Here is a 12,248-nt window from a genome sequence, read left to right as displayed (position 1 = left end):
CATCTGAAAAAATTAAGTCTGCAAGGCTTGCGCTTTGAGAATTGTAAATTAGAACTCACATGGCTACATCCTTTCACAAGCCTGGCTTTGGAAGTGAGGATGCAGGAACTGAGTGCTAAATCCCCATGATGCAGGAGGGATGAGGGTGCCCACCCCTGCTGTCCATGCACTGGTTGGCACGTCTCATATGCATGCTGTACACTGAGAAGGATCCTAGTTTTAGGTGTAATCCACCAGTCCAGGTTTGTTTGGGAAATTATATCTGAGCATAGTATAAAGGCTTCCCACAGATGGTTATTGTTGGTGTTTTTATGGCAATAGCATCTTGAGGTCTCAATGGAAATTAGAAACCTGTTGTGCTAGTTACTGCAACACATGCACTGTAAGGGGAAGCCAAAGAACGCAAGTAACCCAGGAAAAGTTCTGTTTTTAAAAGGACGTACTAAGATTCAATGTCTTGTGGGTAAAACTGATAGAAATTGAGGAGAGCTGAGATATAACCAAATGACGTGGATTAATGAGCTAATACCAAGTGCTGATTGTGTGTTTGTGCCCCACCACAAATGTTCCTCCACTGAGCTATATGAGTGCGGCCTTTCCTCGTAGAGCCACTGTGCTGTAAATGCTAGCCAAAACCCCAGAGTGGTTCCTTCAGAACTAACAGGCACAAGCACACAGGGCACATATATAATGACGTTAGTTAGAACTGCTAACAAATGCTCTCTTGATAATCTGCGTTAATTCAATTGCTTGCAATCATCTCAATCATCTGTCCAAATTTCTGTTTGAAATGAGGTCTTGAAAGTGCAGTGTGTGGGCAGTTCTGCATGAACGCAAAAGATGCCCTATCAGAACAAAGGTTTACACTGTTGTCCTAGCCCAGATATCCTTTGAAGATAGTCATTGGGCTAGTTAGGAATTATTATAGCTAATGATTGTGTAAGTGTGAAGGTAAAGATGTGGTTTGAAGATAGCATAGAAATGCTCCTGAAATTCAAACGTTTGCCTTCAGTCCATGTCATGCTGACACTTATAAGGTAAAATGAGCTTTTCTTAGTGGAGCAGGTTCTCCAAAAGATGTTTTGTTTTTTTTTTTTTTTTTCCAACAGCAAATGCACTTTTGCAGTATTGATTTCCTGCTGCATAGACATAACTAACATTTCAGGAGATCTATACATGATTAAAATTTACCTTAGGTCTTTTAATAAAATCATAGCACCTGTGGGACTCCTTGGCAGGATGAACACCGAACTCTTACCAGCTGAATATGCTATTTCAACATTGCTTACGCAAAACTCAGATAAAAGTTAGCTGCTACCTCCCTTTCCTCCCAGACAACAACAAAAACAACAGCAATTGACTCAACCTGGTAATGGTTGAGTTGTAGTATAGTTAGGTTGTTAGGTTTGTCCTGACAAGTGCTCTACTGAAAGAACTTGATTTAAAATAGTTCTGCAGTAAGCGGGACACACTGCCAAGAAGTGCTAAGATGTATTGTCACTAGGTTCCCTGCAAAACTCCACACTACAAGCAACGGGGAGATCCGTGCTAAGAAAAGAAAGAGGAACAGCACAGTGTAGCCGATGTGTTGTTTTGTTTTTGGAGTAGAGATCAAAGGCTGCTATGAAGACGAGTCCTTTTGCGTTTAGTGTTGAGGCAATTTCACAATTGTTCTTGTCCTGAAAAGTTTTGGCAGAGACAAGGGACTCTGGCTGGATTCTATTAACGTCAGTGGTAGCTGGGTTCATCTCCCCACCCAGTGGGGTTGGATTTGGCTGAAGGTCTCTTAGCTCCTCGTCTGTGTCCTTTACTGCTGTAGACATGACCTCCATTCCATTGGAGGTTGTAGGTGCTCAGCATTTTTAGAGATTTCTCCTTATATGTTTTCCTGAAGTCTGCTATAAATTCAGAACGTTCTGACTGAACTTTTTCATTTAATTTGTGGCCAGACAAATCACAACACCGGCCTTCACCATCCATACCTGTCAACTGCTCTGGCATAATGAAGACAGTGCAAGAATCCAAGGAGAAAAACAGAATAGGGTTAATGGAATGAGTTTTTCAAGGTGAAATCCACTGCTGAATTTCTGATGCATGTGAAATAATAAGCAATCTGAACTGACTAGATCTTTCTGTATTTAAATGGAGTAATGAAGGTAATGCTTCAGAGTGCAAAGATGGGCAGGATTAGGGATTCTGCTGCAGAAAAGCAAGCTGTTATTCTATTGGTGTACTTCTGTGCACGTTCTGACGTGTGTGTCTGTGTGTATGTATGTGGAGTTAGATGATCCAGGAAACTGAGTAAAGAAGATGTTGTGCAGATCAAAATGCCTGACTTAGCTCATATTTGTCTTGGGGAAATCCTGAGATTCAGTAGGAATAGGCTTTGCCTTTTGTTATTTAAAAGCAAACAATCCATCTCCCTGCTTTTTAAAAGGGGCATTCTTTCCCAGGTTTTCAAATAAAAAAGCCAGTTGGATAATTTAAACTGTTTCACACTGTCAAGACACGATGACGGTCTTGATTGAGCATTTTCTCAATGTAAATCTAGCAGCGCTGAGGTTTGCAGCTGCTCCTCAAGTACCAGCATAATTACATAAGTGTGTGCCAGCAGCCAGTGCCTGTGCTGGTGGATCATGTGCAGCACACACATCGCTGGCTGTCCGCAGTGCACTGAAAGCAGAGATTTATTGCATTTACAAAGGGCCATTACAATGCAATTTTAACTTACTGTCATTAAAGGGTCTTACATCATAAGCAATCGCTGTAAAAAGCCTCCGACTGAGATTTATTCTTCATTTTTATAGCATGATTTATTAGAGCCCCCATTATATCTTATAATTCATATCTGAAAGAAATAAAAATCAATTAGGGCCTGGTCCTTTCACCTTTACCCATGCTGGGTAGTGCGTTGTGCTCAGCCTGCAGGAAACAGGGACGTTCCTGATGTAAGGGATCGCTATGAGACGAGGAATACAGACAGCCAAATCTGGGTCCTTACTGAGCACAGGAGGGAAACGTACAAATTATCTGAGAAATGACAGCTCTTTGTTGATCTTCTTGGGGGAGGGGGTGGTTCTCCATAGCTTGAGAGATATCACTGATTTCATGCGATCCTAGCACTGTACCTCCTGGGTACCATTTGGAGTGAATCACATATTTATATAACGCAGCATTCAGCAGAGAAAACCCAGTCAGCCTTCTAATACTGTTCTTTCCTCAGATCAAATTCAGCATATAGCAACTAAGCTAATTACAATACAGTTGCAAAGATCTCAAAATGGCTGTTCTGTTAGTGTGATTCCGTGAGAATGCACTGAAATTTCATAAAATCAAGCCTATACAAAATGGAAACTCAGCTTTGCCATCTGTATTTGCATGAGAAAGAATTACTTACTTGATTATCAATTAGAGCTCAATTTTTCAAACTGAATACCCCTCTTGCCCTTCTTATTATGAAATACAGCACTTGGATACGATTTGATTGAGTATTAATTGAAGTCACGTGGCTTGAATGGGGATGTATTCTATAGCCCTTTGCAGTGAAAAATGCCATTAAGATTATGAAGAGCCTTGTCGATACCAGAGCTCTGTGTTTTGATGCAATGATGTGCTAAAGATTCTCAGGACAGATTATGAAAACACGCATTTAAATATGAACGTTCCTAATAAATTGCTAACATCCATCACACCTCAGTGCTTTGGAATGGAAACATGTGACGCATTTATTAAAAAGGCAGTAACACTGCAATTAATCTGTTATCTTGAACCACACTGCAGGAAAATGCAGTTCTATCCTTGAAGCTGCTGGTAGTGCTGGCACTGAATTTCAACAACAGTAAGGCTGCACCCTCTCTGCTGATTTGCTACCATCTCTCCTTATGTTAAAAGAAAGGCAGTATGTATAGACTCTAATGAAGTAGTACCATAAATATACACAGATCAGTCGTGTATTTTAAAAAAGCCAAAAAGATGAGTACCACTCAATGCTAGACCATGCAAAGTAAGGAAAAACAAATGAGGAAAACATTTTTCCTAGGTCTAGTCTAATGCATCACATTTTTTCATGAGCAGTTCTAACACAGAAATAGTATAAGTGATCCAGTAATCTTTTTATCCTTTGACTCACGATGCACCAACACAGAATACAGTATTCTGTTGCCTTTCCTTCCTAACCAAAACCAAACTAGCGAATGTCAGGAGAAGGGCAAGGAAAATAACTGAAGACACATAGGGGTGGATTAAAGACAGGAGAGACCAAATACCATCCTGAAACCAGTCACTGAATTCGCATTGATTTCAGTGGCACCGAGGTTACATTTCTAGAAATATTCTGGGATCGTTTAATTCTGAAGTCCTTCCTCATGTGGAAATCCCACTCAGCACTGTGGGAGGTGGTGGTGGTAGGAAGCCATATATATGTGTATGCATCTGATTGCATGATCCGTGCAGTCTTAGCCTTGGCTAAATCGAGTAAATTTTGTAACCTAGAAACATTATAATTAAGTAAGATTTAAAAAAAAATATCATGAAAATGGCAACAGATGCCATTCTTTTTTAAGGTTTCAAAATAATAGAAATAAAATTGGAAATGGGTAAATGGATTAGAAAACAATCCTTCCATGAATTAGAACTGCTAAGTGCGCACTATGCAGCCAGAGATCTGTCAGGTGGATAGCATCATCCCTCTAATCTCCCTGTGAGGTTGTGACTTCAAAGACTATAAGACTATCTTCCTGTGTGTTTCTGAACTACTTGAACCAATGAAGTCTTGATTCTGCACAGCTGCCACAACCAGGCTTTTTTTTTCTTGGCGGTGGCTTTACAATTTATTACTTCTGAAGCCAGAGGAACAATTCACAGGAGTTATTTGTGAGTGTGCTTGTTCCCACCTTGGCTAACTCAGCAGGGACAGAGCCTGGGAGGTGGCCAGTGCTTTCCAGCTGGGATGGCAGAGGCTGCTTTGGACAGCATGCAGAGGAGCCAATACCCGGCTTCCTCATGGGTTATGTAAGGATTTGTAGTAGCGTTTCCCTTAATGGGAGAAAATAGGAACAAGATGGGATTTTAGGAGTTGTGTTAATAATGAATGACAGAATGGTGGTTAATAGATGTCTATCTGTAATTCCATTATACTACTAGCACAGGGGAAACTTCATTTTATGGAGGATTCTCAGAGCTGTAATGCAGCATGCGGTTGTCAGTGTGCAGTGAGAATCGCTTCAGTGCAGGATTAGACATGCCTCTGCAGGGGGGCTTTGCAGAAGGGCCCAGGGAGGGACAGCGGCTCCACCAGGGCCCCTTGGAAGAAACCCCCTCAGGAGAGGGGTGCCTGTGCAGAAGGGAGGTGGGGGGGATGGATCTCCTCTTCCTCCCTACCTACTCACATGTGGTGGGACCACCTGAGGCACCCATCCTTGAAATATCCCTAGGCTGAGCAAGTCCCTGTGGAATGGCAGCAGGAGAAGCTTTCCTCGTGCAGAGTGATGCTCTCCTGAGCTTGGGCAGGTTAAGGGATGAGCAGGAATATCCCTATAGCCTCTCAGCATCAAGACAGTATATGGTTATCAGGAGCTGGGACCCATAGACCTTTTCATACCTATAGAATGTAGTCTGTATGGAGGAATGATCACAACAAGGTGGGAACACTCTTGGACGTTCAAAAGAAAGCTGGAATAAGTCCCTGAGAACCACCTTTTTCTCATCTCTTCCCTGTTATCCTTTTACTACCTCCTTCCTTATGACAGAAATTTGTCTATCAAAAATCCCCCACTGAGGAAAGCAGATTCCTCTGTAGGGAGAGAGGAGGGAAGAGTGAGGTTTGCCATAAGATTATCCTGTTCCAGATTAGAGCCATATAGCATATGCCAGGAAAACAAGCTGTTGAGGACTTTCCATAGGACCCCAACCAGCTTTTATTTAAAAACAGTTAAAGTGTTTATCTGGAAGGACTACAAAGCTTTCCTTAGGGTCCATTAATGAAGCTTAACTGTCCAATCTGAATGTAAGCGCTGACATGGAATCTCATCTGAGAGCTTCGAATTCCCAACCACTGACTAACCTAGCAGCTGTGCTTGAACACCAGCACCATCTTATCCTGCTGGGGAGGAGGAGGAAGGGGGCAGAGATGTTAGATACATGCTGGCCAGACTCCCTGTGAAGTCAGTGGGAGCTTTGCTTGTGTACAAACAGCATTCCCAGACGTAAAAATGAAGGAGACGGGGTGCTAGGAAAATATTTTCCATGCACTGTGTGTGTGCAGAGCGGCCTGCGACGTCTAACGAGTGCAGGAGGCAGCAACTATTACAACATAACTCTCAGACGCTCTGCTCCAGTGCCTGTGCAGCTTTCTGCGCAGCTCTGAGCAGGGTTTTCCCTTTGCATCTACTTGCGGAAAATACATTTATAAAGTTGCCTGAAGATGTGAAAAGATTTCTAATAAGCTTTGAAGAAATGGCTCACCAGTTTGGGTGCCCGGGATGTGAGGCAGTACTTGGCTGCCTGAGGAGATGCTTTTGATAATCTGCCTGGATGTTTACCTGTCTGCATATGTACCCAGTATCTTTGTAAAGCTGATCTTTTCCACCTCCTTATCTGCTGCTCTGTTCTGACCTCCAGGTACCTGCCTTGGCCTCTGTTACCTAAAACTCAAGAGTCTTTCTGTTATGGAGCAGCGTGTTACGCCTTTATTAAGGTGGGTGTCTAAGGCAAGGTGTCATGTGAAACAAGCCACCTTCTCTTAAGATTTAGAAGCCCATGCAGCAGTTTTATTACGTGTTTGATCTTTTCAGAAAGAACTACAGTATTTAAGAAATTAGTATTTAGAAAACATGAATGTAATTAAACCCAGCCAGTACAAACTGCTTGCAGCTGGGATCTTATGCTTCCCTAAAGTTTGTGAACAGACAAAATGTGCAGTTAGCTGATTTTGCCTGCAACACGTAAGTGCTCTTCCTTCTCCTCTGGCCACCTACATCGAGATCTACAATGAGATCAGATATTTAGAAAGAGATGGATGCTGGTGAGGCAAGGTAGTCGTAGGATCTTGTATATGTAAACAATGTTCACCACAGGGCTCCAGGAATGGCTGGGTCTGAGTGAATGCTGAGCCTTCCACAGACAGTTCCTGAATGTTCACTGCATTCATGTGCCACATACAGTCTGGAGAAATGTCGCTTCTCTGCAGGTTTTCACTTAACCTTAACATTCACGTACCATATCCCTAGTACTAGTACTTGCCCAAGTGTGATAGTATAAGGATTATGTAAATCAGTGCTTATATTAAGATGTTACTTAGACGTACCATTTGGTGTCCAATATATATGTTTACAGTAAGCGTCACTATTACAGGTCTAAGATGAATTAGGATGACAGGTTTTGTGATGTAAACTTTTGACAAAATGGCAGTGTGAACCTAAATTTTTGCAAGGCTAGAATACAGTTAGCAAATAAAAGCAGTGTATTATGTATAAGGGAGGTAACACCATTTGTTGCCTGACTATACTAAGGATTGCTTTAATATACCATTCACTTGTTAATGATGCTATCAATTATTTTACTGTAAATTAGCTATTGTGAGCTTGAGATCTTTTTGCAGCGTCTGTCATTAGGTTACAGGAGCATAAATCAGACTCCCATCTCTTTCTACATCCATAATCATAACGTATGGCTTTTATTAGAAAATGTTAAGTGTCTTTTAATGTCTCCTTAATGGACAGCGTGTGCATGTGTTGATGATGAAAGCCATCTTCCTTTATACGAAATATTAATGCGTATAGCCTGTGTCTCCATAGATACAAGTTAAGGAATGATATTTAATCTATGAAATATTCATTACACACGTTAAGTTCAGAATCTGTATTTTCTATAATTAGCAATCCTTTAGGGAAGGAACAAGTTAAAGGTAAATCAAGGGTTGAATTCTACCGGGCATGCGTATGTAACTGTGAAAAAATGATATGGCAACCACTGAAAAAAAAAATCTCTCTATAAAATGCCTGTTTCTAAATGGAAATACCCCACCCCCATAGAGAATAAGGAAATGGAATGTATATCCTCCTAGGATTCCAGCCTGTACATCATAAAGAAAGACTCGGTTATATCTTTTGCCCTCCAAACTAAAATACTGGAGTGCTTCCAAGAAAAAAGGGTGTTTTAGTCTCCGTAGCCTTTCCACTGGGGCAGCTGTATCCATTTAGCCTTTGGGCCATTCCACAACATCTTGGACAAGAACACTGCTTTGACCTGAGATCTGTTTACCAACAGTTTCCTGGCCACCAGAGATCTGCTCTTTAAATTAACGCCTGCTAATGTTGGGCTTGATTAAAGGAAGCTAATGAAGCCATTTGAAGGATGCCCTCCAGCCTTCCCTCTCTGTTTCCATGTTCCCTTGGCAGAAATCAGGGATTTGAAAGCTGCAATTCAACGGCATCATCCTTTCATGTCGTGGTAAATATTTTATTATTCCTTTACCCTGCATGCTGTTTAAAGGAATTCATTTAAAATATTTACTTCTTTGTTCAAGGAGGAAACCTCCAAAGGGTATGCAAACAAGAGCGTTTAGAAATGCACCAAGATGTAAGTGCAGGCTCTGCTCCAGCTTTCCCCATTCATTCAGGCTGCAGACCTGGCGGCTCCCAGCCGATCTCTGCTCAGCCCAGCAGCCTCCAGCAGACACTGTGCCCCCCATTCATGCCCAGCCAGCTTCCCTATCTCTGTGCCCTGCGTTTCCACTTCTTCCCTCCATCCATCCTCTTTGCTTCTTAATCTGCTCTGACTCCATCGATCCTCCTCAGGAACAGTCAAACCTCCTCCCACACCGGAGCACCAGCCATCACCATGGAGGGCCGGCAGCAATTTTATGCCTCCAGAAAGGTATGTTTAGGACACCTGGCCAAGCTGATGCCTTTGTGAATGCATTGTCCTCCACCTATTCCTCCTGCTTACCAAAACAGATGCCTTGGGGAGTTAATCCTGCTCTCGCTCTCTGAACTTAATCTTTTTTTTACCTTCATATACAGAATCAGGCCCTAATCAGTGTCACCGTCCCCATATGCAACAGCACCAAGGTACCCCTTAGAGGAGCTGGGTGCCTATTTAGGGCCATCTTTATTGCCATCTATGTGGTGAACTGCACCAGTGTGCATTCCGTTTCCAAAACTGCCAGCACCAGAAGGGAGAGGCTGTCCTTCAGTAGCCAGGTGAGAAGCCTATCAGACAGTGTCCCTTCACCATGAATGAACCCTCTCCTCTGATTAATACTTTGCATTTCCCTCAAGGGAAAAGACAGAGTGGGGAGGTAAGTGAGCAACTGAATTATCCATTCTCAGAGAAGCAGGATCATAAATATTTAACATGATACGTATGAGAAAAGAGAAGAGAACAGACAGCCTCTCCAGTCTAAACTAAGCAGCTCTCTAAGCTCCCTGCTTCCATGATTCCTTTTCCATCACATACAAGGAGAGCAGTTAGCTCCTAAGAGGGCTGGAGTAGATGCCTCTCTGCTGGGGGCATAGCTGACTGTGGAAACCTGTGCACAGAGGGAAATACCTGGTGTAACGGAGATCTCCCTTCTCTCACAGGAGTGCTTGGCCTATGAATGGGAGCTGCCCCAGGCTGTGTGTTACTAGGAGTTCGCTGGAGAACAAGGGTCTCAGAAGCCCACACGTGAGTACATGAGCTCATATCACAATGTTCACTTGGGCCCTGCACACGGGACTTTCTTGAGAGTGTGGCCTACATCCCCAAGCCCTGCACACAGTTGTTGGGATGCCCGCTCTACTCTGCCTGTGGCACTAAGCTCGGTGCCACTGGGTGGAGGTGGGACCGAGGGGGGGAAGCATTTTGTGAGGGTGCTGGTTGCGTAGCTTACCCTTGCATATCTGGAGGAGTAGGGGTCCTCAAAGAGCGCCCAGATGCGGGGCTGCCACCGTCTCCAGAAGCCCCCAGACCTGCCATCCGGTGAGTCACTGAGCGCGAGGCGTTTTGTCATCTCCAGCTCCTCTTCGCCATCGCCAGAGTCTCCGGTGCCATCTATGTCTCCATCCTCGGCGCTGCTATCCAGGGGCGCCCCACCAAAGCTGTCCAGAGCCTCTTCGGCGTCACGGTGCTGCCGGTAGGTCATCCAGCAGCAGGGCTCCACATCGGTCTCATCGATGCCCCAGAAGGCCAGCTCCTCCTCGTACAGGGGCCCGCACACGTCGGCGGGGCAGTGCAGCTTGCCAGTGCGGTAGTAATTCAGGATGTGGGCGAAGACGCCCGGGTGCCGGTCAAAGAAAAACTCATCCGTGCGGGGGTCATAGTCGAAGTGGCTGTGGGCATCGGGCTCGGCGATCCAGGCCAGCCGCGTGCCGGGCAGGGTGCGCAGGGTGCTGCGGTAAGTCTGGTGCCTAGTCCCTCCCACGTTGATCACAATGCGGTCGCTCTCGTCGCCCTGGCCCATCTCGTCTCTTATCAGGCATGTCGCAGCCTCATCCAAGCGAGCACGGAGGGCGGCGAGCCCGCAAGGGGACGGCTGCTCGGCGGCAGGCGCTGCGAAGCCGAGCCCCGCTCCGGGTCAGGGCCCGCTCCCTTTCGGCGCCCGCGCCCCGGGGCTGCCGGGGCCGCGCCGCCGTCGGCTCAGTCAGGGGCGCGGGGGCCGCGGGGGCTGCGGCCGCGGCGGTGGGGCGGGAAGGGGCGGCGGGGACATGCTCCGGGAGCGCGGCCGCTGCGGAGGCTTGGGGAGCGGGGACGGGGCGGAGGGGGAGGTCCCTGCCGGTTGGATGTAGCCAAGACACCCAGGAGGGAGGGAGGGGAAGAAAAAAAAAATAATAAGGAAAAAAAGAAAAATCGCGGCAGCGGCGGTGCCCTCCGGCGCTCGGTTGCGGGGCTGGAGCCGGCGGCAGCCGGGGGCGGCGGGTTGCGCCCGCCCCGCCCGACGGGGGCGGCGGGGCCCCGCTGGTGCTGAACGGACAGCGCCGCGCCGCCGCTTCCTCCTCCTGCGCGGCTGGCTGCGCCGAGCGCGCTGCCTCGCCGGGGGTCGGGGCCGGTGCGGGCGGCGGGGACCCGCGACGCCGCCGCTGCTCCTCCCGCTGCCGCCGCCGCTGCCCGGCGGCTCGGTGCAGCCCGCCCGCCCGCTCGCGCAGGCGCGCCGCTCCCGCCCGCCGCCGCGCGCCGGGTCCTAGCGCCGGCCGCGCCCCGAGGGCGCCGCGCCCGCCCCGCGGTGAGGGTCCGGAGCTGCCCGACAGCGGGAGCGGTGCGCTCTGCCCCGGCCCCCGAGCCCAACCGAATGGTGGCTCCGCGACGTCTCCGGCGGTGCTGAAGTGAATCTCCGCCTCTCTCCCTTGAGCAAAGTGGCGAAACGCCCCGTCTGCCCAAGTGCACGTGTCCCGTGTGGTGTGCAGGGGAGAGCGACGGGCATGGCAGCACCTGGGGTGTGGAGGGAAGGGTTGCAGGAGCAGTGGCAGGATGCAACAGAGAGCCCTGAACGCCTGCTTTGCCTGCGTGAATGGCAGCGGGTTGGTTACGAGGCTGGCGGGGCAGAAGGAAGGCCGAGGAGCTCGGTGCTTTTGTCTGCCTGACTTGTGGGAAAAGGGAGCATGGAAATCTGGAGCGTAGTGAAGTTAAGGGAACATGAGGCTGAACTAAGGCCATGCTGTACTGCAGCCACCCTCAGCTGATTGACAGAATGTCCAAGAAGTGCAGCCAGGCAGCAGCTGAGTTCTGGGGTTGAACAGTGAGAGGCTGAGATGCAGGGAAGGGTCTGAGAAACCCCAGCACAGAAAGGCCATCCAAAGTCCTTGAGAGTTACCAGAAGGAAAGCGTAGAATGAGAGGAGAGCAGTGACCTGAGACTGAAATTTGGAAAGGGAAAGGAAATGAAGATTATAGTTTGTTGATAAAATAATGGTAATTGTTTTGTGGTCCCGTTCATCTGTTATTTCTGATGGTGATGGATCCAGGGGCCAAGGGAAAGCGATGCAGGGCACGTTCTCAGGGCCATGGGGGTTAATCCAGAAGAGATTCTAAGTCCTTTCCCAGCCTGTTAGTCTTGCCTTCCATTGCCCATATCATCATTTCCTCTGTAGGAACATCAGTGTTGAGCTCTCGGGCATCAGTGAGGATGAAAGGAGCCCCTTGTGGCTTCTGGAGCTCCATCTTCCTCTCTGGCCTGGGCATTGCTAGGAGGGTGCTGCAGGACCTCAGAAGAACCTCAAAGCGTGCATTAAAAAACTGGAAGTTTGCTCAAAGATAGTTTTCATGAGCTCAGGT

At 47.1% G+C, this 12,248-nt stretch overlaps 1 protein-coding gene across 10 annotated transcripts in view; it reads right to left on the bottom strand.

Moving 5' to 3' along the window:
• Positions 1–11,065, bottom strand: part of KCNC1 (potassium voltage-gated channel subfamily C member 1) — a 113,520-nt gene extending 102,455 nt beyond the window's left edge. For all 10 annotated transcript variants that reach the window (XM_072337200.1, XM_072337191.1, XM_072337196.1 and 7 more), the window contains exon 1: positions 9,872–11,065. In XM_072337200.1, the coding sequence (XP_072193301.1) occupies positions 9,872–10,441 (570 nt within the window). In that variant the 5' untranslated portion in view covers positions 10,442–11,065. The remainder of the gene's footprint in view (positions 1–9,871) is intronic.
• Positions 11,066–12,248: the final 1,183 nt, after the last annotated feature.

This window comes from Excalfactoria chinensis, chromosome 5 (assembly GCF_039878825.1).
Source record: "Excalfactoria chinensis isolate bCotChi1 chromosome 5, bCotChi1.hap2, whole genome shotgun sequence".
Taxonomy (NCBI): Eukaryota; Metazoa; Chordata; class Aves; order Galliformes; family Phasianidae; genus Excalfactoria; species Excalfactoria chinensis.
The sequence above is the reverse complement of the archived record's forward strand: the minus strand, read 5'-3'. Positions and strand labels throughout refer to the sequence as shown.